The sequence below is a fragment of the Petromyzon marinus genome, chromosome 54, assembly GCF_048934315.1.
Source record: "Petromyzon marinus isolate PM22_M1 ecotype Great Lakes invasive population chromosome 54, UKy_Petmar_22M1.pri1.0, whole genome shotgun sequence".
Lineage (NCBI taxonomy): Eukaryota > Metazoa > Chordata > Hyperoartia > Petromyzontiformes > Petromyzontidae > Petromyzon > Petromyzon marinus.
This window is the reverse complement of record NC_133720.1, coordinates 2802340-2829146: the sequence shown is the minus strand read 5'-3', so window position 1 is coordinate 2829146 and position 26807 is coordinate 2802340. Positions and strand designations below refer to the sequence as shown.

The 26807-nt window shown below is 47.0% G+C and overlaps 1 protein-coding gene across 1 annotated transcript; it reads right to left on the bottom strand.

Annotated features, from left to right (window-relative positions):
- Nucleotides 1–1561: 1561 nt before the first annotated feature.
- LOC116954097 (uncharacterized) lies at nt 1562–26441 on the bottom strand. The gene is made up of 5 exons (XM_032974530.2): nt 26283–26441; nt 21400–21993; nt 17619–17786; nt 7934–8058; nt 1562–6090 (listed from the first exon to the last, which is right to left on the bottom strand). The coding sequence occupies exons 2-5, from the start codon at nt 21901–21903 to the stop codon at nt 4857–4859; spliced, it is 2031 nt and encodes a 676-aa protein (XP_032830421.2). The 5' UTR covers nt 21904–21993; nt 26283–26441; the 3' UTR covers nt 1562–4856.
- Nucleotides 26442–26807: the final 366 nt, after the last annotated feature.

Here is a 26807-nt window from a genome sequence, read left to right as displayed (position 1 = left end):
AAGTCCGCTTCCTGAGGCGTTTTAGGAAAAGGTTACCAAAAGGCATCGCTTGGTTCAGCTGGCTATCCGCGAGTTGTGCGTGTGGACGACTCTGCCCAAGGATGCGGGAGCCAGCCACTGAGTACACGAGGGCGAGCGTTGCCGTGACCTGCACCCTGTTGTCTATTTGCACCTTCACCGTTTTAACGGAAAAAACGAGGGCAACAATGTAACAACGCGGAGACTCGTTGGGGCCCATACGTTTGTGCCAGTGTTTACGACTAAAACTCCAATTAAACGATTACCGCTCCGTAACTTTTGGAACAGGTACCACTTGTGAAAGCAGGTCGCCAGTTATTGTTAACCCGACGTATATTTTGGTATTCTTTGGTTCTTTCGGTAAAGTCACGTAGATAGAAAAAAATGAAAATAAAGTGAATAAAAATATCACGACGTTTCGATCGCAACACAAACGGTCATCAGGAAAAGGGGAGTTAGCCTCTAAAGGCAAACGGTTTATAAAGGTTTGGAGATGGGCGTAGCCCAAGTGTCTCAGCAGCACCAGCAGCATGGGCGGGGCAGCAATGCCAAAGCAGTAACAATGTCAATGCAGCAACAATGTCAATGCAGCAGTAATGCCAATGGAGCAGCAATGTCAATGCAGCAGTAATGCCAAAGGAGCAGCAATGCAAATGCAGAAAAGGGCCACCAAGAAATCTCTGCACCCCGCTCCACACACCACACTGCTGACGGTGGAGGTTGATTGACAAGAAAACACAAATTTTGATTTAAAGCTTTCGTGACTGCAGTAATTCATATTCTTAGTTTTTTCGGTAAAGTCACGTTGAAGAGAAACAACAAAATAATAAAATATATATAAAACAATAAAAAATTCTCACGACGTTTCGACCATAACTCAAACGGTCGTCTTCACACACACCTGAAGACGACCGTTTGAGTTATGGTCAAAACGTCGTGAGAATTTTTTATTGTTTTATATATATTTTATTATTTTGTTGTTTCTCTTCAACGTGACTTTACCGAAAAAACTAAGAATAAGAAAACACAAGTCAAGTCATGACCCAAAGTGGTTGATGACATCTTTCCAATGATTGCCGAGTCTATAACCTTCCTCTGGGTTGAAATTGTGTCTGTATATATGGACGGCTTCATGAACGAATCTTTGTTGATAGCTAGTAGGTTTGCAAAGTACCATCGTCTTAGAGAAATCAATTTCGTGCGAGCCAGCCGCATTATGTTTTGGTAGTTTATTTTACACTCTCAGAGGTAGGCATAAAAATACTATCTTTAGGAACGATGATGTGCATCTGTTATCTATCGCTTTTGGTGGGATCAGGATGTATTTTTAAATCACGGCTGCCGAGCACAGGCCCAAAAATGCCAAGCGGCCAGCAGCAAACGGCACAATAATGTAATAGATGAGAGTTAATACATTTCTTGACTTTAGCAAGTTAAGAACTAGGGGCAAAAAAGATGGTTTGAATTAACTTGCAATAATTTCACTGTTGCCATAAACTGTCTCGGCTGGATGATGTGCACACCAGGAATAATGAGCAAAATATCACGTTAATTTCCTTTATTAAAAGCACACTGTACCCAGACTAGCATGTTACATGCAAACAAATGTCAGCATGCAAGCCTAGTGTTGAGAGGCATCACACCTCAATCAGAAATAAAACCGTACCGGTGCATGCAACATCAAGCATAAACGCTCGGGATGAGTTGCCGATTTTTGGACTAATAAAAAAAACCCATCGAATATCAGGCCCCACACAATTTCTAATCATCCGATGACAAACAATATATTTTGGATGGTGCATCGCGTACGACTGCTAACGAAAATGACGGCACTTAAATGTCTTCACTTCCATGCTTTTCCCACCAAAAGTTTCACGTGCGTAACTTTTGTTAGCACGAAGACACGTTAAACCATGACTAAAAGTTCCAAGACTGGAAAAAGCGATAAAAAAAATTCCTCGCAAACCTGCCATTTTGAAATCTGAAACTAATCTCAAATAAAAGCTATGTTCCTTTGCACACAACTACATGAAGACACTTAGTATCTTGGGGTGAAAATAAAACTCCCCATTCTTTCAACCAATACTGAATGAGTACGACCACATTTTTGGCAAAGAGATCATGGAAAGTCCGTGAAACCTTGCAAATGGCCGTAAAATACATTACATTAGGCACTTCCTCAAGTTGTGTTTTGAAATGCTATATGGCTATTTTACCAACTTTTATATTTTAGAAAACTTTTTTTTCAGCCGAGACACCGCCCCCGCCTTATTCCGTGATTTATCGTTTTTTCCTGAAATTCAGGTCGTGAACTTTACCGAAAATGACCGTGACAAAACACGTACACTTATTTAAGCCTCGCGATTAAGGTGATGTCCTGGGGAGGTCCTGATCAGTTTTGCCGAGTGTTCATAGCTACCTAAACAGCATCGCGATCACAGCAGTTGCAATAGATGATTCTTTTTGTAAAAGCTATTTCTAATTTGCAAGTTATAAACACTTCCAAAAACAGGCTTTCGCAGAGCATTTAACAGCAAACATAATTGCCCTTTAAATTCCGTAATGGTTTAATCTTGGGCAACATTCACAAGTAAAGTCTCGAGGTGGCCCTGGGTGGCTCTGAGGTCACAGCGCTGAGCTAGAACCACTGAGAACCTGGGTTCGAATCTAGGCAAGTTGCCTGCGATCCGCTGCCATGCAAGGAATATTTGCTCTGTAGCCCAGAGGGGGTAGGGTCAGCACTACTTGCGAAATCCAAATGGACTAGTCTAATCATGACATAATGGCAAAAGCACAAATGAAGATAAAATTGAAATAAAATAAATCCCACACAATGTAATAGCTCCAACAACAAAAATGTTTAACGGAACATAAATATGAAAATCTTATGGAATGGATAAAAACAGTTGTAAGCTTAATTGAAGACTGCGCATTTTTCCATTGATAAGTGCCGTAACATGTTGGCTGGTAATCCAGCAGAAGCTCGAACATCTACTTGATATGTGTCACATACAGAATCGGCTATCTACTTTGTGCAAAATGGCAAAAACATGTGTACTGAAACACTGTTTTAAGGAATGCATTTTGCCAACACTTTCCACTGTGCCACAAAACCCACGATGATCCAAGCACAAGAGAAATGCTACCCACGCATTTTCACTCACTTGCCGAACCTAAAAGCAGTGCGTGCGCATGAACTTAACCAAGACAACCCTCCCAGAGCATTCCACATGAATGTTTCAGCAACCCACATATCATTTCAGGACACATCCTTCACAAACATTTCCCCATCAAGGCTCCACTTATGAGTGAAACCACACGTTGCGTGCCAGATTTTTTAAGGCAATCCGTTACAGTAGCTGCAGCACAGACAAGCTTAATCGTACAATAATCTAGCAGCCCCTTTTGTCGGCACATCAACAAAGAGTGCATGTGGAAGGTGAACTGCCTTGTAAAATTAAAATATCACTCTAGTGTTCACGGGCTTGACACAGTTCCGTATCTTTTTGTGAATCTGCTTCTGGCCCGTGGAAGAGCCGAACACGGCCATGAACCGACTTCGAGTTCTGGTGGCTCGGGACAAAGTAAAAGCAAGACGTCAAAGCAATCGACGAGCCACCGCACGTTTTCGTTGGCGGTATGCGGATGCGACAGGCGAAGCGGTTTGGGTGAGATACGAGGCATGAAATGTAGATGGTCGAGTTATGGTTGAAACAGAACAGATGCACGCAAATACAGGGACACACAGCTTGTGCATAGAATGGGAGTTTCTCAACCTTGCTTTCCTTTCTCAAAAAAAACTTCATATGCCGCACTTTATTAAACGAAGCACTTTACAGTTTTATTTGAACGGCGTTCGCATGATGGCGTCTAAATGCCCAAGCAATCTGAAGCAAGGAGATAAAGCCAAGATGAGCTACAAATCCGTGAGTAGTGCAGCGGTGGGGAACCTATCCATAAGGAGAGACAAATAGGTATTTATTTCCTTTGGCAGACAACCAAAAGACAAAGATCCCCCCGTATAGCCTTAACAGACTGTTGGGGCAAGTGCTGTTAGCAAGCACCTATGAAGGCCGGAACAGCACATGAGGGGGTGGGTGGCCAGCACCACGCCCGGTCGCCTTTGTCTCCCCAGTGGCAATGTTTACACACTGCACCAGGAACTCATTTGAGGCGGAGTCGACTGAGGGGAGGTCCAAAACCGGCTTAGATAATCGTCAACGGTGTTGGCCGAGAGCGGCAGTCGAACGTAGATTGCAGGGTTTGTAGCGCAGCGCGTTAACCGCTACACTCCCGCTCCCCACACATGAAAATACACGCGTCAGTCACTTCTGTGACCGACTTCTGTGAATGACGCGTGTATCAGTGACTGAACGCACTAAAATAAAAACCAGTTGTGCCAGTTTAGGAAATGGTCGCCCCTTTAGTTGGCCAAGACAACCTGCAGTGATGGGTAAACATTGTTTGCGGCCATTGTGAAGCGGGGGTAGGCCTCATGCGGCTGTGGGCCCTACGAAATTAAGTCTTTGACCGAACACGGCCCACGGGCTTCAAGTTTCCCCACCCTTGGTGTACGGGAAGGATAACGCGGTGCGCTGAACTTAGGAATGCCGTTTTCTGTAGTATTAAATCGTTCAAGTAAAGCAAAATGTGGAAATAAAGAGGGCGAGAGTATGCACTGCGTGCCATTCGGCGTGACATCATAACGTTTCCCCGCTCCTAGCCCGTGGAGTGAAACGTCGGACGACACGCCAAACGGAACGCAAAAAACAAAACCCGCAAACACATCGGAAGGTGAGAAAGAGAGAGACAGCGTGTGAGAACGATTGAAAAAAAAATCACAATCCCGTCCTCGAGATGGGCCTGCCGGAATGTGTCAGAGGCCCAATCGGCAGCTTGCGGTTCTCCTTGCTCTTCTCCCGTGCTCTCCTGGTGAAGGCTCCAGGCAGCACGTCCCTGTGGACGCCGGCGGAGCGCGTGACTGCGCCGGGCGGCGCTTCCCTCCGCTGCTGCTGCTGCTGCCGCGCCGAGCTGTGGCCCGTTGCGGCCTGGTGCGCCTTGATCCAGTTGGCGATGGGCCTGCGGCTGATGCCTACCAGCAAGCCGTCTACCTTCATCCGCAGCTTGTCGTAGTGCACCTGCCTTTCGACGCGCAGCTGTCCCAAGTACTGCTGCAGCTCCGTCCCTCCGGCCCCCCGCGCCAACGCCACCTGCCCGTTCTGCAGCTCGCCGATGCCGCCTGCGGAATTTTCCCCGCCTACTTTGACCGGCACCGGACGCGGCTCTTGTGCCGCGCCAACTTGTCTAACCTCCATTTGGTTCCCTGCTTCCTGCCCGTCCTCGTTGCAAGGCTGCTCCTCAGGGGAGGCACCGTTCACGGCGCGGCGCTTGTCCGGCGCCGGCGTGTCAGATCTCCGCCGCTTCTGCGTCAGCGAGCGCCGGCGGGCGACGACGGCGCCGGCGGTGCCGTGTTGCTGTGGACCAGGCGTCACTCCCCCGTCCTTCTGCCGCTTCCCGGGACCCATGGATGTGCGGCGCGACACCCCAGGACCGCCGCTCACCATCGAGCGCCGACCTGGCGCCACATTCTTCGCCGACGTCACCGGCTGCTGCGGCGGCGTAATCGGCTGGAGCGGCCTCTTGTGGGGGGCCAGAAAGCTCTTGCGCCGATCGGAAGGGCGCTCCTCCACCGTCGCTTCCTCCGTCTGTGTGGCGGCATCGGCGGCGGCGGCACCCGGCGTGATTGGGGGCGGCGGCTCGGCCGCATGGCGCCGGCACCAGGTTGCGACCGGGTCGTCGTCATCAGCGCCCGGGCGGACTTCCGCCGCCCGTCCCGGCGACACGGGGCTCCGGATCGACTCCTGACCCGGAGCCGTCTCGCACCGCTCACCGAGGGCGTGCTGCAGCTTTCCCGGCGGCCGAGACGGCGTCGGCACGGCGCCGACGCCCGGCACGCATAGCGGCTGCGACAGGGCGTAGAGGATGCGGAAGTCGTTGTCGTACACCTCGGTGATCTGACCCGAGAGCACGGCGAGCGTGCTGCGGTGCAGCTTAAAGTCGGACCACGTGTAGCTGCGGGGTGAGACAATGAAAAGACAAACCGTACGTGCGTACGCGCACGAGCCCGGCACAAAGTCACTTCTTTCTATATTACCAATTAACACCGGTTAAACGTTTCAAACAGTAAAGAAAGAGTCAATTGTTGTGCAAGGCATTACATCATAATTAATATAAGCTGAGAAAGAAAAATCAGTTACCAGGTGACATCCTGTTTGCTGGAGGATACTACACCGATCAAAGTTTAAAACTCTATTGAAAAAGAAAAGCAATCAATTCCTGTACAAGGCACTAAAATAAAAATCAACATCATCTGAGAAATAAATATAACGTACCAGATGACAACTTGTTTGCCAGCGATACAAAGTATACATTGTTCCACCTTCACGGCATATATTGATTCACTAAAATTTGGTTTGGATTGCTACATTCAGTGTCATTGTCCCACTTTTGTCCTCGCACGACTCCACCTACGCCTCCATCCGCTGATACACACACATCCAGAACGGTAATACTGGCACAGCCCGGAGACAAAATCAGCCGGGGCGCGCCAAACCTCATCAGATCTCAGAAGCAAAGGAGAGTTGATCCTGGACGGTGCTTGGATGGGCGACCGCCGCACAGAAACAGGTTGTCATAGGCGGTACGGGGTTCCGTCGTGGGCCAGACAGGGCAGTGCAGCAATATCCATTGTTGGGATGGTTTAGTTGTATTCGTATGTGTTTGGGCGATTTATGTACCTTTCTTGTACTTTGCACTACTATCGTGTGTTGTACTGTTTGTTGTTGTAACGTTCTTTGCCCGCCCTGACTGGAGATCTGGGAAAAAAGCTTTATAGCTCATCGGATTCCTCCAGTATAAATACATATTTTGATTCTGATTCTATGCCTCTCCGCCTTCATCGACATTCACTGACCAGCGTAGTGAGGTATGGTCAAATAACCCCCCCTATGACCCCGGCGTGCATGGAGAGGCTCTCATCTAGCAGTGGATTAACAAAGGGGATGTAGATATACACGTGGCCAGCAATCTGTACACGTGTATATCTACAATCCAAATCTGAAAATTTCTCGCAAATTACCAAATTGGGTAAAGTCACAAAGCAACATCGCCCCCTGCCGTGAGACTTACCGCAGACCGTCGGTGAAACGTAGCTTCTTCGTGATAGTCTTGCACTTACCAAATTTACTGATTGGAATACTTCGACTTGTCATGTGCACAGTATTGGCTTGCTTTTGAATAGAGAGAGAACGACTTAAGAGACACGAGGAGGTACCACAGAACAAGTGGGAAGGCAGCCAGGCAATAAAGCCGTCACAAGCATTCTCCCCCAAACTCTGCGGTCCTCCGTATATATTAAACAATAATCGGCCAATTAACGAGCGGCTAGACACGGGAGGAGAAAACCCAACGCATGCGAGTTTGGCACAGATGGAACAGGTGCGCAGTCCACGTTTTCTGTACCGCCTTGTCTTTGGCAAGCCAGTGTACGGGCACCTCGACGATGCCCACGGCGGGGGGGGGGAAGGAGTTTCACGTTTGTGCGATCCACTAATCCTCGCCTGCACAGTACCGAGTTACAGGCATACGCCGCTGCCGCCACCGACTGGCTACATATAAAAAATTGATTTGATACAATTGGTAACGAGTTTAACACGTAGGCTTTCGCGACCAATATTATTCGTAATAAAAGTTTTTCTTTTTTGAGGTGGGATCGTGTAAATGTGTCGTTTAACCCGGCCACCACCCGACACGAAGGCAAATAGAAGGGCGTGTGGCCGTCTGGTCGCCACCAACAGGCACGGGAAACGACGTCGGCCGACGTGGACTGCCAAAAGACACCGAGACTGGAGGGTACCTGTAGGAGCCTATGCCGACACGGCATCCGTCCACCAGCATGTACTTCTCGCGCAGTTGCCCCGTCACCTTGACTCCAAAGCGCGTGTAGTAGGTGAGCCCCGGCACCGTCCTCACCCGCACGTTCTGTCACGCGCATAGACCAAAGACCGCCCCCCCCTCCTTCGTCATCGGCAGCCCACCGTTGTCGACCCAATGCACGCGTCGCCCCCCCCCCACCCAGCCACAACCTCGTTTGGAGAAGCAGAGCGAGATGCCATCGCGGTTTCAAACAAATGCTGACATCGGCCTCTTTTGGGGGAGGCCAGGCTACGTTATCAACAGACAGCGTTGCAGCGATATCCAATGTATAGTGCGGTGTTCTTCACTAAATTTTAGAGGGGGGGGGGGGGAGTGGCACTTTTGCCGATAAGACATCAGTGTGAGGGCCGCCATATATTTGAGAAACCATTGTTAGGTTTGACAGCACAGCACGATGATGATGGAGGGTGTTTTCACTTGTGTATTGTCAGGGAGCCGCCCGTAAAAGGGGCTACGCTAAAGGCCACCAGGGGCCGCCAGTGGCCCGCAGGCCTTGCCCTGAAGAACCACAAGTATAGTGTATTATGTTCCAACTTTTTTCCATGCATTCACAAACCTAAAATAGTTAAGGTAAGGTACAATAAAAAAATGTAACCCACAGGACATGCACAGCCATCGGGAGGCCCTTATCTAGCAGTGGATTGACAATGGAGCTGTGCATGAGGCATTCTTTACTGTTCAACCAGATAAAGAGGCCCAGTCATTGCCAGAATGATCCCAGCTCCAAGCTTGGTGCATATCGGCCTCAGCAATGTTTACATCTCAATTAACACGAGAGCGCAATCTATAACAGGTTTTTTTGGGTTAGATCGCATAAATATGAATGTGTTGTTATAACCCGCCACCACCGGACACAGACAATTAGTAAGGTTTGTCACGTAAACAGAACGTGCCAATTTGTTACTGGTACAGCACACTGGTCATTGGTAGAGTAGATCCATTTACAATCCAAGTACGACATTTCGCCAGTAACAAACAATTTCAACTATTCGGCTGTGTCGGGTGGTGGCGGGTGTAACGACACATCTATATTTAGGCGATCCAACCCAAAATCCTCTATTATGGACAATATAGTAAAAAAAATCGTCTCAAAGCCACCACCGTCGGTGTGCAACAATGTCGGGAGAGGCGACCGTTCGCGAACACGCACGATGGCAGCACTGCAGACCACGCGCTGCTAGCCAGCAGAGGGCGGCACATGCAAAGGAAGTAAGTGTCCTTTTGGAGTGGAATTTTCAACATTGTGGGTCAAATAGGGAGGGGTGGGGGGGGCGTGGGGGTGAGGTGTAGCACACAGTGGATTAACACAGATTCATAACGCTCACAGATTCAACCGCTGTTGATTTATGCAAACGATAAGCTAATGTTAGCTCGAGGCTAATTTTTTATTTTGCGAATAAAACTGCACGGGGGGGGGGGGGGGGGGCGGGGAGGGAAATTACAGAATTCAAATGAAGCAGTAGCGATTGAGATGAAAGAATAAATGATCGCATAAAACCGAGAGTAGGGCTCGAAGAAGTCTGTGATAATAATCGGCTGATAATAATCTCCTCGGCCGGGCGGTGTTGGATAAACCCCCGTCCCGGGCAGAGTGAGAGAGCCCAAGGGATAGCCGAGGTTAGGACGGGCAGAGCTTGGGGGTCCGCGGGAAGGACCGAGCAGAGAGAACACCTACCACCCCCTGGTGTGAGCCGAGTGTTTAACCCGTGTTAATAAACGGCGAAAGCCCTTGCAAGAAGTTGTCTCCGCGTGGTTCTACGACCCAACATATGTACACAGCAGTTGAGGGTAGCCAGACTGATAGCTTCACAATTAAAATGGTGTTCGACAAGTTGTCTTTTGTCTCCCAACATGATTTCTTCCCCTAACTAAGGACTTGTTATCTTTCACTCGCAATATGATGCACTCCCCTGTGTGGACGACTTACACCTCGCGCATCGCACTCATTTAAATTACAAGCTGAAGGCAATACATTACGCTGCCCAACGCACAGATTATTCACCGTCAATTACCACCAAATTAACTATTCTTTCTAGATTTGAAGCTTTCGTGACTGCAAGGATTCATACTGTTTTTTTTTTTCGGTAAAGTCACGTAGGTAAAATTTTTTATTAAATAAATGAAAACAACTAAATTAGACCACGACGTTTCGGGCTCAACACAACCGTCCGTCATCAGGTGTTGCGCCCGAAACGTCGTGATTTAATTTAGTTTTCATTCATTACCTACGTGACTTTACCGATTCTTAATTGCGGTGACACAATACCTGGTTACAATCAACTATAAGCCCAGTCAGTGACGATGATAATAATAAATGGCTCGACACAGCTTCCAAAGACAACCAGAGCACGCGGCTTGTAGTGCATGTACCTACACAGTAGGTGGCACACGTTTTGTACCTGCATGGAGCTTCCCATCGGCTTGTCTCACTCTACGAGTAGCCCTCCCCCATTTTGCTTTCCGCTCCTCCGTTTTCATCTCTTTCACTCCGTCGGTCTTTCTTGCTTAATTTTACTTCAGGCTTTTTGTTGCTATTTAATTATTTACTTCTCGAAGGTCACCAACGCAGCTCAACGGCGGGTACAGTGGGATGCCATGGAGGCGAGATGTTAACTGCCTCGCCTGGTATACAGGAGGTCGTGTGCTCGACCCTGACGCCTGCTGTACATTTGGAGTTTGCATGCTCTCCCCGGGGTCGCGTACATTTTCCTTCCACATTCATAAACACGCACTTCGAGCATTTGGTGGCTATACATTTCCACACGATAAGCCACTTCGTTGAGCTATAATTTGTGATGGTCAGGTCGCTTCTAAAAACGAGCTATACAGCTCAGTGGGACCACTCAGTCTGGCTAGCCGAGGCTCCATTGGAATACACATATATTAATAAATTATCCTTATGGCGGTACCTCGGGGTACCAAATAATACAAAATGGCCGAGGCAATTTATTTCTGGGGTGTTACTTAACTCCGCGACTGGGGTACCAATCAATCCTAAATCAGTGCCACTCCGCGATGTCGAAACGCTGCGAGGACGATTGCGCCGAAACCCTGAACGCTCGTATGCACCAGTTGATCGGGTGGGATCTTGGTGATTGGGAACCCAGGCAAATATCTGCTTTTCTCAGCGCTCTCGATGAGATCGAGGACTTCAAAAAGGCTTTCGAAACCAACTTCATCGCGACTAGCTGGGAGACGCACATCCTCGCGTTCATGTCGAGCGCGTCAGCATCAGCGGCGGGAAGCGGCATCCTCTGCGGCAGGTGCCTCTTCGTCGGCGTCAGACTCGTCATCTTCGGAGGCAGAAGAGCGGCGACATCCGTGACGGGCGCATCATCGGCTTGCGGGACGGCGTCCTTGCGATTGTCCACGTTGTCGACCCAACTCTATCGGCGACACAAGGTCAAGATGGAGGCCCAGGACCGTCGTGTCGTGTAATTTTTCAGATAGATTCACTACGCCCACATGTACTATCCCGGTCTTAGCTTGACGCGCACAGCCGAAGGACGTTTGCGACTGCTGCGTTCGAATCGACATCCAGCTCGAACGCAAGGATCTTCCGGATGATGGACGTCAACGCCTACTGCTGGAGAAGAACATGCATCTCGACGCCGCTGTCGGCCAGCGCAGAACGGTGATCAAATTCGTCAAGGAGTACGTCAAACAGCACGCTCCTGATCAGAAAGTTCCCAACACCGTCGTTCCGGAACACTGCGACGACAACGACGGAGCCGGAGTCGACCCGAGCCGACTGCCGTCAGTGCAGGAATCGAACGGCCTTCCCACCATCCAGATTCAGATTGAGGATTCTGGCGGTAGGTTCGCCATGCCGCACCACGATCACATTCTCCCGTCCGCGGATTACTTCAATTCAAACCTGATGGTCCAGAACTTCGTCCTTGCGGACATCACGAGCAGGTGTCAACAACGTCATTTTCTACGGCGAGCACGCACAAGGAAAGGATGCAGACGCACTGTGCAGCCTCCGCTTCGTGTACCACATGAAGCTGCTCGCCACGAAGATGGCCCGCATGATGCAAAGCAATTTGCTCGTTGTTCTCGACAACTGTGTCGGCCAAAACAAGTCGCAGCTGGTGATGTTCTTTGCGATGCTGTCGCTATTGTTCGACAGCAAAGTCGTTCTGCTGTAATTGATACCAGGGCACTCGCAAAACCAGGCCGATCGGGTCGTCGCATGGTGTCGCAATGCGATGAAAGGTAAGAATATTCTTAGCTCTTTCGGTAAAGTCACGTTGAAGGGAAACAATAGAATAATAAAATATATATTAAGCAATTTTTTATTTATTGTTTTATATATATTTTATTGTTTCCCTTCAACGTGACTTTACCGAAAGAGCTAAGGATATGAATTACTGCAGTCACGAAAGCTTTAAATCAAAGTAGAAAGGTAAGAACTTTTACACCCCGATGGACATCGTGCAGGCCGTAAACGACGTCAACAGCATTAAGGTGACAATCGTTAATAATCGCGATTCCAAACGCCCATTCTAAACGGACTAGGACGCGAATTTGAAGAAGCACTTCAAGCAGATGCCAACCCGCTACACGTTCAACTACTTTTTTGAGATCGATGAAGGGCTCGTTAACATGAGATACCTCAGCTTGACACGCGACAGTGAGATCCTCCACGTCCCGCTCACCAAGCAGGAGAATGTCAAAACTCGTCCATCGATTGATTCTACATGATATGTTCGGTGACAACGTAGACACGATCGAGAAGGGGACGTTGCAATCAATCCGTTTGCCGACGGCTCCTGTCAGCAGCCTGACGATGAAGAAATTGCTCTCGCTCTCAAAGAAGTTATTTTCTATTCCTCCGGAATACCTGCCATATTACCCGGCAGTCACGAGCGAGATCAGCTCACAGATCGACGACCCGATTCAGCAAGCAGTCCCCACCCGCTCGAACAAACGCCAGCTTGTTTCGATTGACGCGATGGTGGACCCAGACACGACTGCGGCGCCGAAGGCAAAGCCTGGGCGTCCCAAGAAGAAAACGGGCATCGCTCAAGGGGGATAAATCGATCCGGTCCTTCTTTGCCAAACATTAGCATAAAAAAAAATCTGTTATCGAAAAATTCTACTTTGAAGAGTGCATCGTGTACAGCTCGTCGAGATGAATCGATTACCGCATCGTCGATCATCAACAGACTAAAAATGACCGCAATCACGGACATTATGCGAGAGCCAGTGTACCATGGTACCCTGGGGTACCGCCACAAGGTTCATATGTTTCAGCTAAAATGTAATTGCAACAAAGACACACACGTACATATACATGCACTCATGCACACGAAGGTGGTACAATTATATTGAGCTTAATATACAAAGGAAATCTAAGAGACCGTTGATGGTGCAGTTATTTGTAATCAGTTTTGAGTTGGCGCATTCATCCCGCGCACAACGTTCTACATCGCATCGCGCTTATGCCGGAGACAGACCGTTGCGCGGATGCCGGAAAATAATGAACATCAAGCGCGGTGCCTTCATCGATTGTTCTACGCTTGGCCAACACTGAACCAAAGGAAATTTACAAAAACATGCTGAACAAGTACGGTGGTGGGGGGACAATGCACCGTCACACGCAACGGGCAAAAGGCGGGCTGCAGAATGTTGCCGTGGCAGAGAGACCCTTGAAGATAACCCGAGGTCAGGGCGGCCAGCCTACGACTGCGGCGAATGAGGAAAACATCAAGGCCTGTGCGCGACGCAGCCTTGGAAGGTTTTGAAAGACTGCCGTGGTTCTGTTGCAGTGAGCTGACAACGAAGGGCCACCGCCTCTGTGTGATCAGTGGAAATAATCTCGGACGATCATTTGGGGCGAAGAACATAGGGGTGTGTGTACGATGGGTCTGCAGAATCCTGACATGCAAAAATTTACAGGAAGAGGCTGATGCAGTCTGATGACAAGCGTGGGCCTCGTGAAGGCAGAGTAGAACATTGTTTAAAATGCGATTTATTACCAGCGGCGAGACGAAGATTCACCATAACTTCCCCCACTGCAAACAGCAATTCAATGGGTAAAACCACAGGGCATCCTCGGCCCCTACTGACAGACTAATGCCAAGTTGCAGACCTATGCTGCGTACGTCTTGTGCCCCACAGGGACAGTTACCACTGGGAGTCCCTTAGCTAGAGTGCAGCAAGGCATTGGAATGGTTGAGATGAAGATGTGAGAGGTAAGGCACTTTGAGTTGCTAATCATTTAAGCAAGCCCCATATTCGGTCAAACTCTGTTTATCTATTGCCCGATTAATTATCCGTGAATTTGTTTATCTTGGGCCGGCAATAGAGGACTTGGTTCTCTCTTCCAATTGGATATTTAGACCAGGGTACTGCCTCCCCCCGCCCCCACATTTTCCCAGGATAAACGGACTTTGTATACATCAAAATCATTATCTTTATGCAATGGAAACATCCTACTTCTCCAACATAACATGGAATTCACGTCAGAGGCACTCTGCAGGCAAGATCAAGCACGCCATTTTTTTGGGATGCTAAAAGGCGTGCTGTAGTATATTGATCGCATGCCACGCAGGGAGACGATGATCACAGCTCAATGTTACGCAGAGGTTGCTCCACATCGACTGCACGAGTCAAAGAACAGCACGGGGTAATAATACTCGAGGTGACAGACACGATCGGTGACACGAGCAGAGACACGGAGAGAGACGAGCACAGAGAACCAAGAAGAGAGGTACGAGAGAAAGCCCCCAAAGAGAGATGACACAAGACAGAATAGGGAGACAAAGATCCCCCACCCCCCCGTATAGCCTGAACAGACTGTTGGTGCAAATGCTGTTAGCCAGCACCAATCACCAATGAAGGCCGGCATGGCACACGAGGGGGTGTGTGGCCAGCGCCACACCTGACCGCCTTTGTTTCCCTAGTGGCAATTGTTTACACACCGCACTAGGTACTCATTCGATGCCGAGTCGACCTAGGGGAGGGCCAGGAAGGGTTCAGATAATCGTCACTGGTGTTGGCTGTGAACGTGAATTTAACTCGGGTCGCCGGGTTCGTAGCGCAGCACTCTAACCCCTACACTCCCGCACGCACACACACACACACGGCGAGAGAGAGATGAGTTTATGAGACGGGTATAGAGACGGAGACCAGAGCAGAGATCAGTAGATAGCAAAAGAGACTCGGGGAGACGGAAAGAAAGAGAGAGACATCATGCAACCTCCCAAATTGCCTTTTCATGACTCCCTTGGGGGCTGCGGGCCACTGCTTGGGAAGCCTGGAACTTGCTTGGAATTCAACAGTGGGCTCGGATGTGCTCAATATAAATGGACAGGACAATAGATAGGACTCCACCTGCACGACTGTGACAAAGCACCACGACTTGGTACGCCACTTTCAGAGTCAAACGCTAATTTGTTTAATTAGGAAAGTTCGAGTGAGACGAGGGATGACCGACTGCACTAACATAAAATCTAAGAGTTGGCAGGTAGTGGGCTCGGACAGCCAAATTAAGGCATTAATGAGTAGAATAACACAATACTCATGTGAGTTAATCATAACACCCACATATTGAAAGGAAACCAACGCTGTAACTTTTCATAGCAGGCATCCAGCATTGATATAAGAAAAATAATACAACATCCTATACACTGGGGCATCTCAAAGTGCTTTTAAGATAATAACATCACATCTAAATTTGTTTAAGGGCGCCTCCCCCCCCCCCCCACAGTGGCAGCTGTCCCTGTGCAGCACAAGGGTCACTAAACACCTGGCCTGCAAGTAGGCATTAGCATGCCGATAGGGGGGCACCCTTACACAATTGTTTCAGGGTGCTTTATGCATTTTAATTATTATTAGGGGGCGATTATTTCTGCGTGTGATTCCAATGGAGAAATTTGGGATTTTATTCAGAATTTGGTACATTTAGACTCCAGGACGCGATGGCCTACCCCCGTTTCGAATAACATCACGGGATCTTTAACGTCCACCGTGCAACGGTAAATACACTGGCAGCATTAACCAGGGCAGTTGCTAGGGCTCGAACCACTAACCTCTGCAACAAGCGACAATAAGCGCTACTGCTCGGCCCTTGTCACCGTCACATTTGCTTTATAGCCTTACTCCCCACCACCCCAAACTAAATCACGTAGCATCACCAGGGCTGCTGTTTAAGCGCCACGGAAGGGTTATTGAAGTTGAATGAAACTGGGAGATGGGAGGAAAAAATTACAATCGAAAAGTGGAATTGAAAAATAGCCTTTGTCCTGCTCGAAATGATTCTGGATGACGAATGGAACAGTTATTTTTTATGTTCCACGTTTCCCCCGCTGTGGGCCTACCTGCCATGATGGTGAACAGTGAGCCACGTACGCCGCAATAGCGCGCGTTCATCACACGGGTACACTAATGCCCCCCCCCCCACCTCCCACCAGTTATACTTTTTTTAAAGTCTGAAACTACAAATGTAAGGTTATGCAACCGAAAACAAATGGATGCAGAAACCCGAGTGTGACGTTAACAACATTGTAAAAACTGAAAAGAACACCTTAGTGTGTTTAATAGTCCATTGAAGACATTCATTACTTTGAAAGCACTTCGTTGTAATTACTGACGAAGCGTCGTACTCCGATTGTAAATGTTGTGGCTTGGCCCTTCAACACACCGGTTTGCTGTACTAGTAACGAATTGGCACGTTCTGTTTACATGACAACCCTTACTAGTTGGCTGTGTTGGGTGGTGGTGGGTTTAACAACACATTTATATTTACGCGATCTTACCTAAAAACCTCTATTATGGATAATATTGGTCATGAAAGCTTACGTGTTAAACTAAAAATCCACTTGTTTATACTTACAATAAACAATTTCATGACTCATCTTCTTTGGTTCTTTCGGTAAAGTCACGTAGAATGAGAATAAAATAATAAATTGATAAAATAAAATAACACAATAGCTTAAAGGTCGTGATCTGAACGTGGCTCTTTCACTCCAGCGCTGTCCTACCAGACAGTCTCGTCCCTTCACCTGATGAAGGCCGCTTGTGTTGTGGCCGAAACGTCGTGAGAATATTATCGTGTTATTTTATTTTATCAATTTATTATTTTATTCTCATTCTACGTGACTTTACCGAAATAACCAAAGAAGATGAATCATTGCGGTCACGAAAGCTTTAAATCGAAATTTCATGACTGTTCGACTGATGTCACTGTGGTGTATTCGTGTAATTTTAATAAGTCCCTGCGTTGACATGACTGGAGTAAAAACATGCCTGAAAGTTACTTCAAAGGTTTTTGTCATTAGCGAAGCTTGACATCTTACTGGACAGCGCTGGATGCAGAGCCTAGGCATGCATTGAAAAGAGAAAACGGGGTGGCTGATTGCCAGTAAGCGAATGACTGGAGTGAAAAAAGCGAGTGCTGGTAAAAAGATGAGATAAGAGTTACTTGATCCTTTGGGCTGCATCTCCTGGTAGATGTTATGGGGGAGTACTTGTAGAGCTGTTTTTTGCATTTAGTTTATAGTCCATCCCCCGTGCCTTCGATTATCACGGTTGCCTATGTACGGCGAAAAAAGAATGTTCAACATACGTACATACATACGGGTGGCAGCAGGGGTTACCTTGAGCTGGCTCAGCGAGTGTCCCGCACGCTCGCTCATCAACAGGAAGTCAGGGACCCCCAAGGGCTCCAGGAGGATGTACACGGGCACTCTCTTCTTGACGGACGCCTCCACAAGGTCACGGAAAATCTCCACGTCCGTGAAGGCGTCCATCACCAAAGCAATCAGCTGTGAAGGCACACACGAGACACGCACACACATGCTCGTCGGGCTCACAATCAGGCATAGCCAACATCTCACCAATTCCTGCATCGCCTACTCGATTTGTAAAGCAAATTAGTGCATTGCTTGCTTTTTTTTGTCCTGTAGATTGACATCAGCCAAAAATCTACATACAACTGCATTTTGTACACTGTAATGGATGTTCAACAAATGATTTGGAGATTTGAATAACAAAATGACTCACACTCATCAGTCACACTGGCCTAAAAATATACATGAGTAACCTTTTGGCCATTGGCCCTTCATCACAGCACAGAGGCCAGATATAGTGAACAAGAGCGAAAGACTGCACTTTACACCATGGGGCGTTACATTTTTTAAATGTATCCAGATTATTATCAGGTCTCATGGTGTAAAGTGCAGTCTTTAACTCTTATCCACTGTAATTATCTGGCCTGTTTACATGCTATGAAGAAGGGTCCATTGCCCAAAACATGGCCTATTATATACGTTCCGTTTTAGAGCCAGTCTTATTGACGAATGTGTTGAGTTTGTTGTTATCAGTAACGTATTTGGTTGGCCCAGTAGCATGGGTGCATCGTGCTATGAATGTGGAAATCGTGATTTTGATTACTGGCCAGTCCTGCCCCCGACCCCATGTCACCAAACCACAACCAGCATGGCAAGGTATGGTGGTAAAAAAATAATACATTATCAACACCGCATGGAGAGGCCTTCATCCACCATAGACTGACAAAGGCCTTTATCTTATGTAGGAATTTTTTTTTTAAATAAATCGCCAGCCATGTGTCCGTATAAATTTGCAAATCATATATTATTTTTGGTAGACTTTAAGGTGACAGTGCAAGAGCATACCTAGAAAAGGAAACTGATGGCAAGAAGCTCTGGCGTCAATAAAGTGGGACAATCAAGAGTATATTTCTACGTGGTCTATTACTCATTCAACTTTAAGACTGGTGGCAGTCCCTTAGCCTGCTTTGCGAGTGAAGGAGACCACCACCACCACCCCTATAAGCCATGCCCAGAGTGATACGAAGAGATAATGCAGATGACGTCGCCAATTTCCATCCATTACCACCTCCCATCCAGAGATATTGTTTTTTCTCAACTATTTTCATGTTAAGGCTACGAGTCAAGCAATCGAACCAATAAATGATAAGTGTCATCAATTACGTAACTATTCGGTATCCCAGCTCGACTTTAATGACACTGGATATATAGACCTCTTGACCTTATTAAAAACGGTACGTGATTGAAAATGGCGCCTCAGGGCATTATTTCATTAGAGATGGCTTTTGCTGTATATAAAAAAAATATTCTGCAGGCCAACTTGTGCATTATATTCAAACCATGCAGCATCGGCGTTTGGAAGGCACGCGAACGAGATTACAAGTAAACACAATGCGGCCACATGCTCCGGGCACTCAACGTAATGGTACCTCACCAGCATCCCCTTGCAAACGTTTGCGTATCAAATTTGCTACGGTACTTGGTCCTGAGTGGGGGAGAATTTTATTTGCCATTTTAAACACATGCAGATAATGTATATGAAGCGAATACTGCTGAAACAGCTTGTTGAATAATGATGTTGATGTTGCATCGTGTGATTCCACTGTAACGAGACAATATTACCGAATTAAAAAATCCAGCCACACACCACCAACTTCACTTTCCTGCATCGTCAACAATATTTTCTCGCATTGAGGGGGCATCTCATATGATACTCCATTTGGCTGCAATCCGTAATGACATTGCAATGTGCTTTGTAAAAATTCAGAACATCAGAAACTGCAAAATATTTTAAAATGTGAACTACTCTGGCTAATAGAAAAAAGTATTATACTTTATAGTCCTGTATTTTCCTCAAAATAATTACTGATCTCCTGAAATTATAATAACCCCAATATAATGTAAATATTGATGGATTTTCATAGGCTGCATTAGAGTTTTAATTTGCACAGATTACTAAAGCCAGCAGAAGCACCAAAACCACATTAGAATGTGGTGGTTTAAGGAAATGATTATCTCAGCCACTGAGACATACATACCTATCGATGCCCCGATCCACTCTCACTCAGCAAATTATGCATCCTTGTTACCACTGTACTTTTCCTATGACTAAGTGACGAAAAAATTATTCCACAACCGCCGACTACACCGCATGCGGGAGGAGTCGATATTTTGACACTCCCAGTGTACAGTTTAGTCAGCGTGTGTGTGTGAAAGTGTGTGCATTTTCATTTAACGCAGAAGCTTCAAGCGGACTGCCATGGGCTGCTTCTCATTCATGTACTTTCTTACTGCAAAGGCAGACAGCAAATATCGAACTACCTGAGAGTGGAACTTAATTACATTTTCTACATCCTTGATGGCTATTCAAATGGCAACCCGTGGGCCACACTAGGCCTGCAAAGGCTCTGCAGAGTGACCTGCCAAGGTATTGGAGTGGCATGCCGAGCTATGGCATACGGAGACATAAATATATCGATGTGGAAGAAGATAACGGATGAGAAAGCAATAGACGACTAAATTGAGATGAGATGAAAGCTAAACGTAAGAAATACCTACTCAATTCCTGGCCACAGCGAACATTAGTCAGTGGTGAGTGGTATCTGAACCAGTCCTAGCTCACCTGCCTAACCCTTCACCAAGCCGCACTGACCGGCGTGAGTGAAATGTGGTGAAAGAAACCCCCGTGACCGACATGGTTTGAGAATGCCTTCATCCAGGGAGAAGCTCGACAAAGGGCCGCACATTATCATCATCATCATCGTTTTTCTAATGATGAAGCCGTGTCGACGTACATTAGGTACCCCTGTTAATGATTAATCGCATAACGACGAGCCTCCGTAGAGTATAAGTGTAGTGTATATTAGTGTATAGTGTTGTGTAAAGTGTAGTGTATAGTAGTGTATAGTGTTGTGTATATTAGTGTATAGTGTTATGTATAGTAGTGTATAGTAGTGTATAGTGTAGTGTATGGTGTAGTGTATAGTGTAGTGTATAGTGTAGTGTATAGTGTAGTGTATAGTGTAGTGTATAGTGTAGTGTATAGTAGTGTATAGTGTAGTGTATAGTTGTGTATAGTAGTGTATAGTGTAGTGTATAGTGTAGTGTATATTAGTGTATAGTGTAGTGTATAGTAGTGTATATAAAACTGTACAGTAGAACACCTCATAACGACCACCCCTGTTAACGACTAATCGCTTCACAACAGCCTCCATAAAGCCCAATGTGTTCGCTTACCGACCATTCCCCTGTTAACGACGGGCTGTTGTAGGTACAGTAAATATCAATTTATGCATTTATTAACCGTGTTTCTTGTAATGTTATGTGTTTATAATGTTGTTAGTATCTTTACGTATTAATATCCATTAGTTTAAATATTATAAAGTAAGTTTTCTGGATGAAAAAGGTAACTTTCGATGCTATCGAAACGAATCAAGCCTTTAACGTGTACGTCCTAAGATCGCTTAATGACCCCAAATCACTTAACGCCTGGTTTGGTGGAACCAATTACCGTCGCCAAGAGCAGGGGGTTCTACTGTATTCAAATATAAACGGCGAAGATAAATTCTGTCAATGGAGGAGGACCAACCGACTGCGCTCCCCTGGCCAGTTTGCGCACGCCATCGCGGCAGCTGCCGGCGCCCTCGCCCACGTAGGGCTGCAGGTAGACCTCGGCGCGCGACACGCCGCGGTACTGCCCCTTGTAGCACGGCCAGCCCAACTCCAGCATGGGCGTCTCCACGTCCGATTGCTCGGGGAAGTAGGTGGAGGCCAAGGAGCCCTCGCGCTCCGCCCGCACGGCCCCGTCCTCCCGCTCATGCTGCGTCCGCTCGGCGTCCTCCGCGTCGTCGTCAGCGGCAGCGGGCGGCGCCACGGCCCAGCGCAGCAGCTCCTCGATCTCGCCCTCGCCCAGGAAGCCGCGCAGGCGCTCCTTGAGCACGAAATCGTCGTAGGCGGCACGGCCCGAGCGGAGCAGGGCTTCGACGGCCTCGCGCTGTACCTCCACGTACGTCTCTTCGGCCTCCCGCTTGGCGGCGAGCCACTGCTGCGAGCTCCACTGCTCATCCAAACATTGCGAGCCCTCGCCAGCCATCGTTTTGTTTCTTGTCGGCGGCGGCGTTTTGCCCAACGTGTTCCCCCCCCCCCCCCGGTGACTTCTTCTTGGGCACGAGTGACGCTAGTTCTGGAAAGACAAAGGGAAGAAAAGAATCGGGCATAAAGCTCGGATTCAATAATGCTGCCCAGTACGTGTCTGCACTTGGAAGTATTTTATGAGTAGAACAAAAGCTAATGAGTAGGGATCAGGGTATTTCGGATGTGGATGTATCTTATGTCTGCAAGTGTTTTGCAAACCTTTGATTGACTTGGTTTTCACGGTGGTAAAATCCCAATCATAAAAACCTTATACATTTTTAAAAATATTCTTATTGAAATATTATAACAAGCGTAATTGTGATCGCATGTTATAGCATGTCACAGACAGAAGGCTGGGCAGAGCGAATGTATAAATCCTTTCAACCTCGGTTGTATTTATAATTGAAACATCTTTCAAAAGGTCTAGCTTGTAGAGCAGAGGTTATTTAACTTCAATTATAATCCATTTTTCCATTTTAATGTGTGAATATTGCAATTGTCTAACATTTCAAGTAAAAATATTCGTTCATAATTTCAGACCTTCACCAATACATTGCTGCATGAAGGCCACCCCTTGCTGTGTCGGGTCATGGGGATGGTTTGACTGTAATTTACCATGCTGGTCGGTGTGAAATTACTCTCGAGTTTCGTGGAAACTGTTGGTCAAGTTATAATGGTGAAGTACTATGTGTACGCCAATCCACTGATGGATGACGGGCCACCCCCCAAGCCACGCAGATTGTGGGACTTATTTCAGCACGATTCCCCATGCTGGCCAAAGCAGGAAATTAAAGGCACGGAAGCAGACGTGGAATATGAGTAAAGTACAGTACAGCATTGCTCACCATACAGTCACACAGCCTATAACACCTGTTATCCACAGCGGTCACACATCCTAGCACTATCCAGCACTAACCGTACTAAGCTTTCGAGATATGACAAGATCAGGCAAGTCTGGGTGAGAATAATCGTAATATTAGTAAGCATTAAAAGATGACCAATCATGGCCATTTGTCACAGCTGTATAGCAAGGTTCATTGCATTTAACGATTGAATGGGTTTAATGTATTGCTTAATTTGTTCATGTGTATGTATGTGCGCGCACACACAGTACGACACACACAGAAGGGATGCATGTGGGGTTAAGTCTAATAAGCAGGAACCTTCATATCCTCAGCCAGAATGTAATTTAAGTCGAGAGGCTGTCCACCCACACAGTGTGGCATGAATCCAATTTGGAGATATACCGCTGTCTGCTCTATCGGACATTATTATTCACACCAGGAGTAGATGACCCACCCCAGGTGAATGCTGCCTCTCCCAAAGTACATCCATTCTTCAATATAGCGTCAACCGTTTGGAAAGCGGTTCGTGCATTTTGGTAGTTGTTTTTTCCTGGTGCTGTACTTGAAACAATGGTCAGTGTTATAAAATCCCTCCACATTTGTACACCCAGCAACATATATTGGTACACCACAGATAGCCGATGGGCAGGTTGCATGTGGTGCGGTAAAGTGTGGGTACTCCCACTTCTTCCAATACGTAGTAGAACCAGTGTGGAAGAGCATGCCAATACAAAATTTTCTTGCGTATAAAAATGAAAATCGCAAAGCCATGCTTCCCTAAAATCTATCTACGGTACTCAATATAGAACCACGGGGCAATTGAATTGGATGGGGCAATATTCTCATTTTACAAGAAGAGCTGGGGATTGATACTACAGATGCTTATTTAATTGGATCTTTATGATTGGTGTGGTGAAAGAAATGGCCGTGATCCAGCGTTTTGGAGGGGAAGGATTAGTAGACCAGAGATTTGCAAAACTCCAAAATTCGTTTGACTACAATGTGTGGACGAGATGGCAGTACAGCAAGTGGGTTCTTAAACCCATCTGTTTATCTTTGAGCGTTTTCTCCTCATCCATGGTGGGTTATCTCCGGATCATCGGCTTTCCACTCGCGTGCGAATAAAAAAAATATGGCTCAACATCTGCATTTAAATGGATTGTACGGTGCTGCACATAGTGTACGTTTTCATGCTGATAACCAGGCGAATGCCCACTGTTCTTTGACCCTTCGTGTAATGGACACTTAGCTTAATACATACGCCACGGAAGGAGCAGTTCCGGTTTTATTTAATGTACAACGGTTTTGCCATTCTACTGCTGGATGAGGGCCTCCCAAATGCAGTGTGGGTCCGTGCGGGTTGAGCCATACTTCGCGTAGAGTAGTGGGGACATATAAGCACAGTACAACAGTGGATTTTGCTGCACTGCCCTGGCTGCTGCCCACAACAACGTTAGCACCTCAGCTGCTGTGGTAAAGTAAATCAAACCACTACGATCTGCCCGTTGTGGGGAGGCCCTCATCAAGCAGTAGAGAGTGGATATGCACTGATCACATAGTCCGAATTGCCTCTCGCCTAGGCCTCGGCAAGGTAAGGTAAAAACGAGCCTACCTTTACCCTACCTTTTACCCTTACCCCATGCAAATTACCCGATTACAGGGTAATTACTGGGGTACTACACATGAAAAAGGTTTATAACAGGTAAATGCTAGGTAGAGTGCTTTATTCATATAGAATACTCTCGATTATGCCAATTTTACACGCTTTCTTTAAACTCACTGTTGTTGTCGTATCTTCAAATCTTGTAACTCAATTTTAACCCACTTCTCAATGTGGTTTCGACTGCGAACTCGGTATACTTATGTCATACTGATGACAATACTATATTCTATCATTAAAAATAAAAGAAAAATATTTTTAAACATTATTTGTTATATGTTATGTTTCGGCTTTGGTCTAATTGTCCACTGTCAACTGACGTTGGCTGTAATTGGCCACGGTCCCCTTGCGTTGTGGCAAGCTTCGGGGCCACTTCCTGGAGTCGTGGAGTTCTTCCATTACTCACAGATTTCATAACAGCATGATTTTAAAAAAAGTTGTTTAATAATTATTGCTTATTAAATGGAGGCCACAGACTGCGCCACGGAGCTCTTAGCGGTAAACAAGGCACCGTATTTACCGGGGTAATACTTTGCGCTACCTTTACCCTACCGGGTAATTCTTCCGAGCTACCTTTACCTTACCCCTTGGCATGTCGACACCTGTTACCATTTTACCCGGTAAAAAAGGTAAATTACCTTACCTTGCCGAGGCCTACTCTCGCCTGGCTATAAAGACGCGAATCCGTAGCTCTATAAATGTTTAAATGTGGAAACACCGGCGAAACGCAACGTCATAATAATGAAATCAGAGAGCATTTAACATTAACTTTACGGCTTTGTGGATACAATAAAAGCACTCTGGGAGCAAGCTTATCACTTGCTGTGCTTACAACCGAAACGTGGTTGTATCATAAGTTGTCATTTACCTGCCCCCCCCTCTCCCAGTATTGTAATGACTGTGCTCCTATCAGAAAGTGTGCTTGCATACGCTTCCAATGTATATACTATAATTACAGTAGAGTTTAAACACGTTACTAGAGTGGAGCGGTGGCGCAGTGAGTGGCGCACTCGACTCGGATAGCTTATGCGAGTTGCAATTACTGACTGGACTTTAAATTTGTACCACGTTGTTGGAACCAAATCCGAGTGGTTAACGCAATGCGCTGATTTATCATCCAATGGCGAGCGAAATCTCAACTCCAGCGTCCTGGCCACCTCAAAGCAGACTGTTTTTGGCAAGTGCTATTAGCGATTAGCACCTATGAAGGCCGACACTGTGGTACACGAGGGGGTGGGTGGCCAACACCACGCCCGACCGCCTTTGTCTCCCCAGTGGCGATGTTTACTACACACCGCCACCAGGTACTCATTTGAGGCTAACCAGCACGATGAAGTATGGTCAACACGCAACCTCCCCCACCACCCCATAGCCGACGAGTCGGTGAGGTTCTAGATTTGAAGCTTTCGTGACTGCAAGGATCCATACTCTTTGGTTCTATTCGGTAAAGTCACGTAGGTAAAAAAAAATAGAACCAAAGAGTATGAGTCGGTGAGGCTTTCATACAACAGTGGATTGAGCACACATCGTTAAAGCATAACATGCATTTATATTATTTTTATGCCGAGTGTCTGCTGCTGCTGCGTCCTGTACAGCGCTTTGAGATCCTTGATGAAAAGCGCGAAATAAATGGGATTATGATGATCGATCCACTGCTGGATGAAGGCCTCTCCCACGTCTTTAACTTGCACGGGGAATCGAACGCGGGTGAGTTCGCTCGCTCAGCGTTGGGCCGTGTTGCAACATATATTTATATCAATGTAACATCATTACCATCATTAACATACTGTTAATAATAATGGTATTTTAAATGTAACTTTGTAAAGTTCTTACCTCTTTAGATTCCCCTCAGCGGACGGACCAGACGAGTGGTGGGAGGGCTTCGCCTCCGCCAAACTCCGCGCGGTTTAAAAAAATAAAAACCCCAAACACCGCCTCTCAATTGGCCAGGCCGCCAATCACGTGACTCGCCGGCCAACCAATCGTGAGCGTCGCCGCGGTTCAGCGCCGATTCAAACCCCCCAGCGGGAGGGGGCGGCTTCGGATTCGAATGGCCGAGCTCTGATTGGCCGGGGTTGGGATATTGGGTGGCCAATCGGAGGGCCGCTGTTGGTATATTCAAACAGAGAGGGGGGGGGAAGTTCGTTACAATCGTGGTGGTTGGCGTGGCGACAGCCAATGGGAGAGCTGGGATGGTAGTGGGCGGGGGGCATCAGCTGTTGCCTTGCGACATCCAATATACTGCACTGGACTTTATATAATTTAAATAATAATTTATCTGTGTATTCATTTAAAATGTTTAATGATGATACTGTTAGCAGTGGTGCGCAAGCACAAATAACCAACAAAAAACCACCA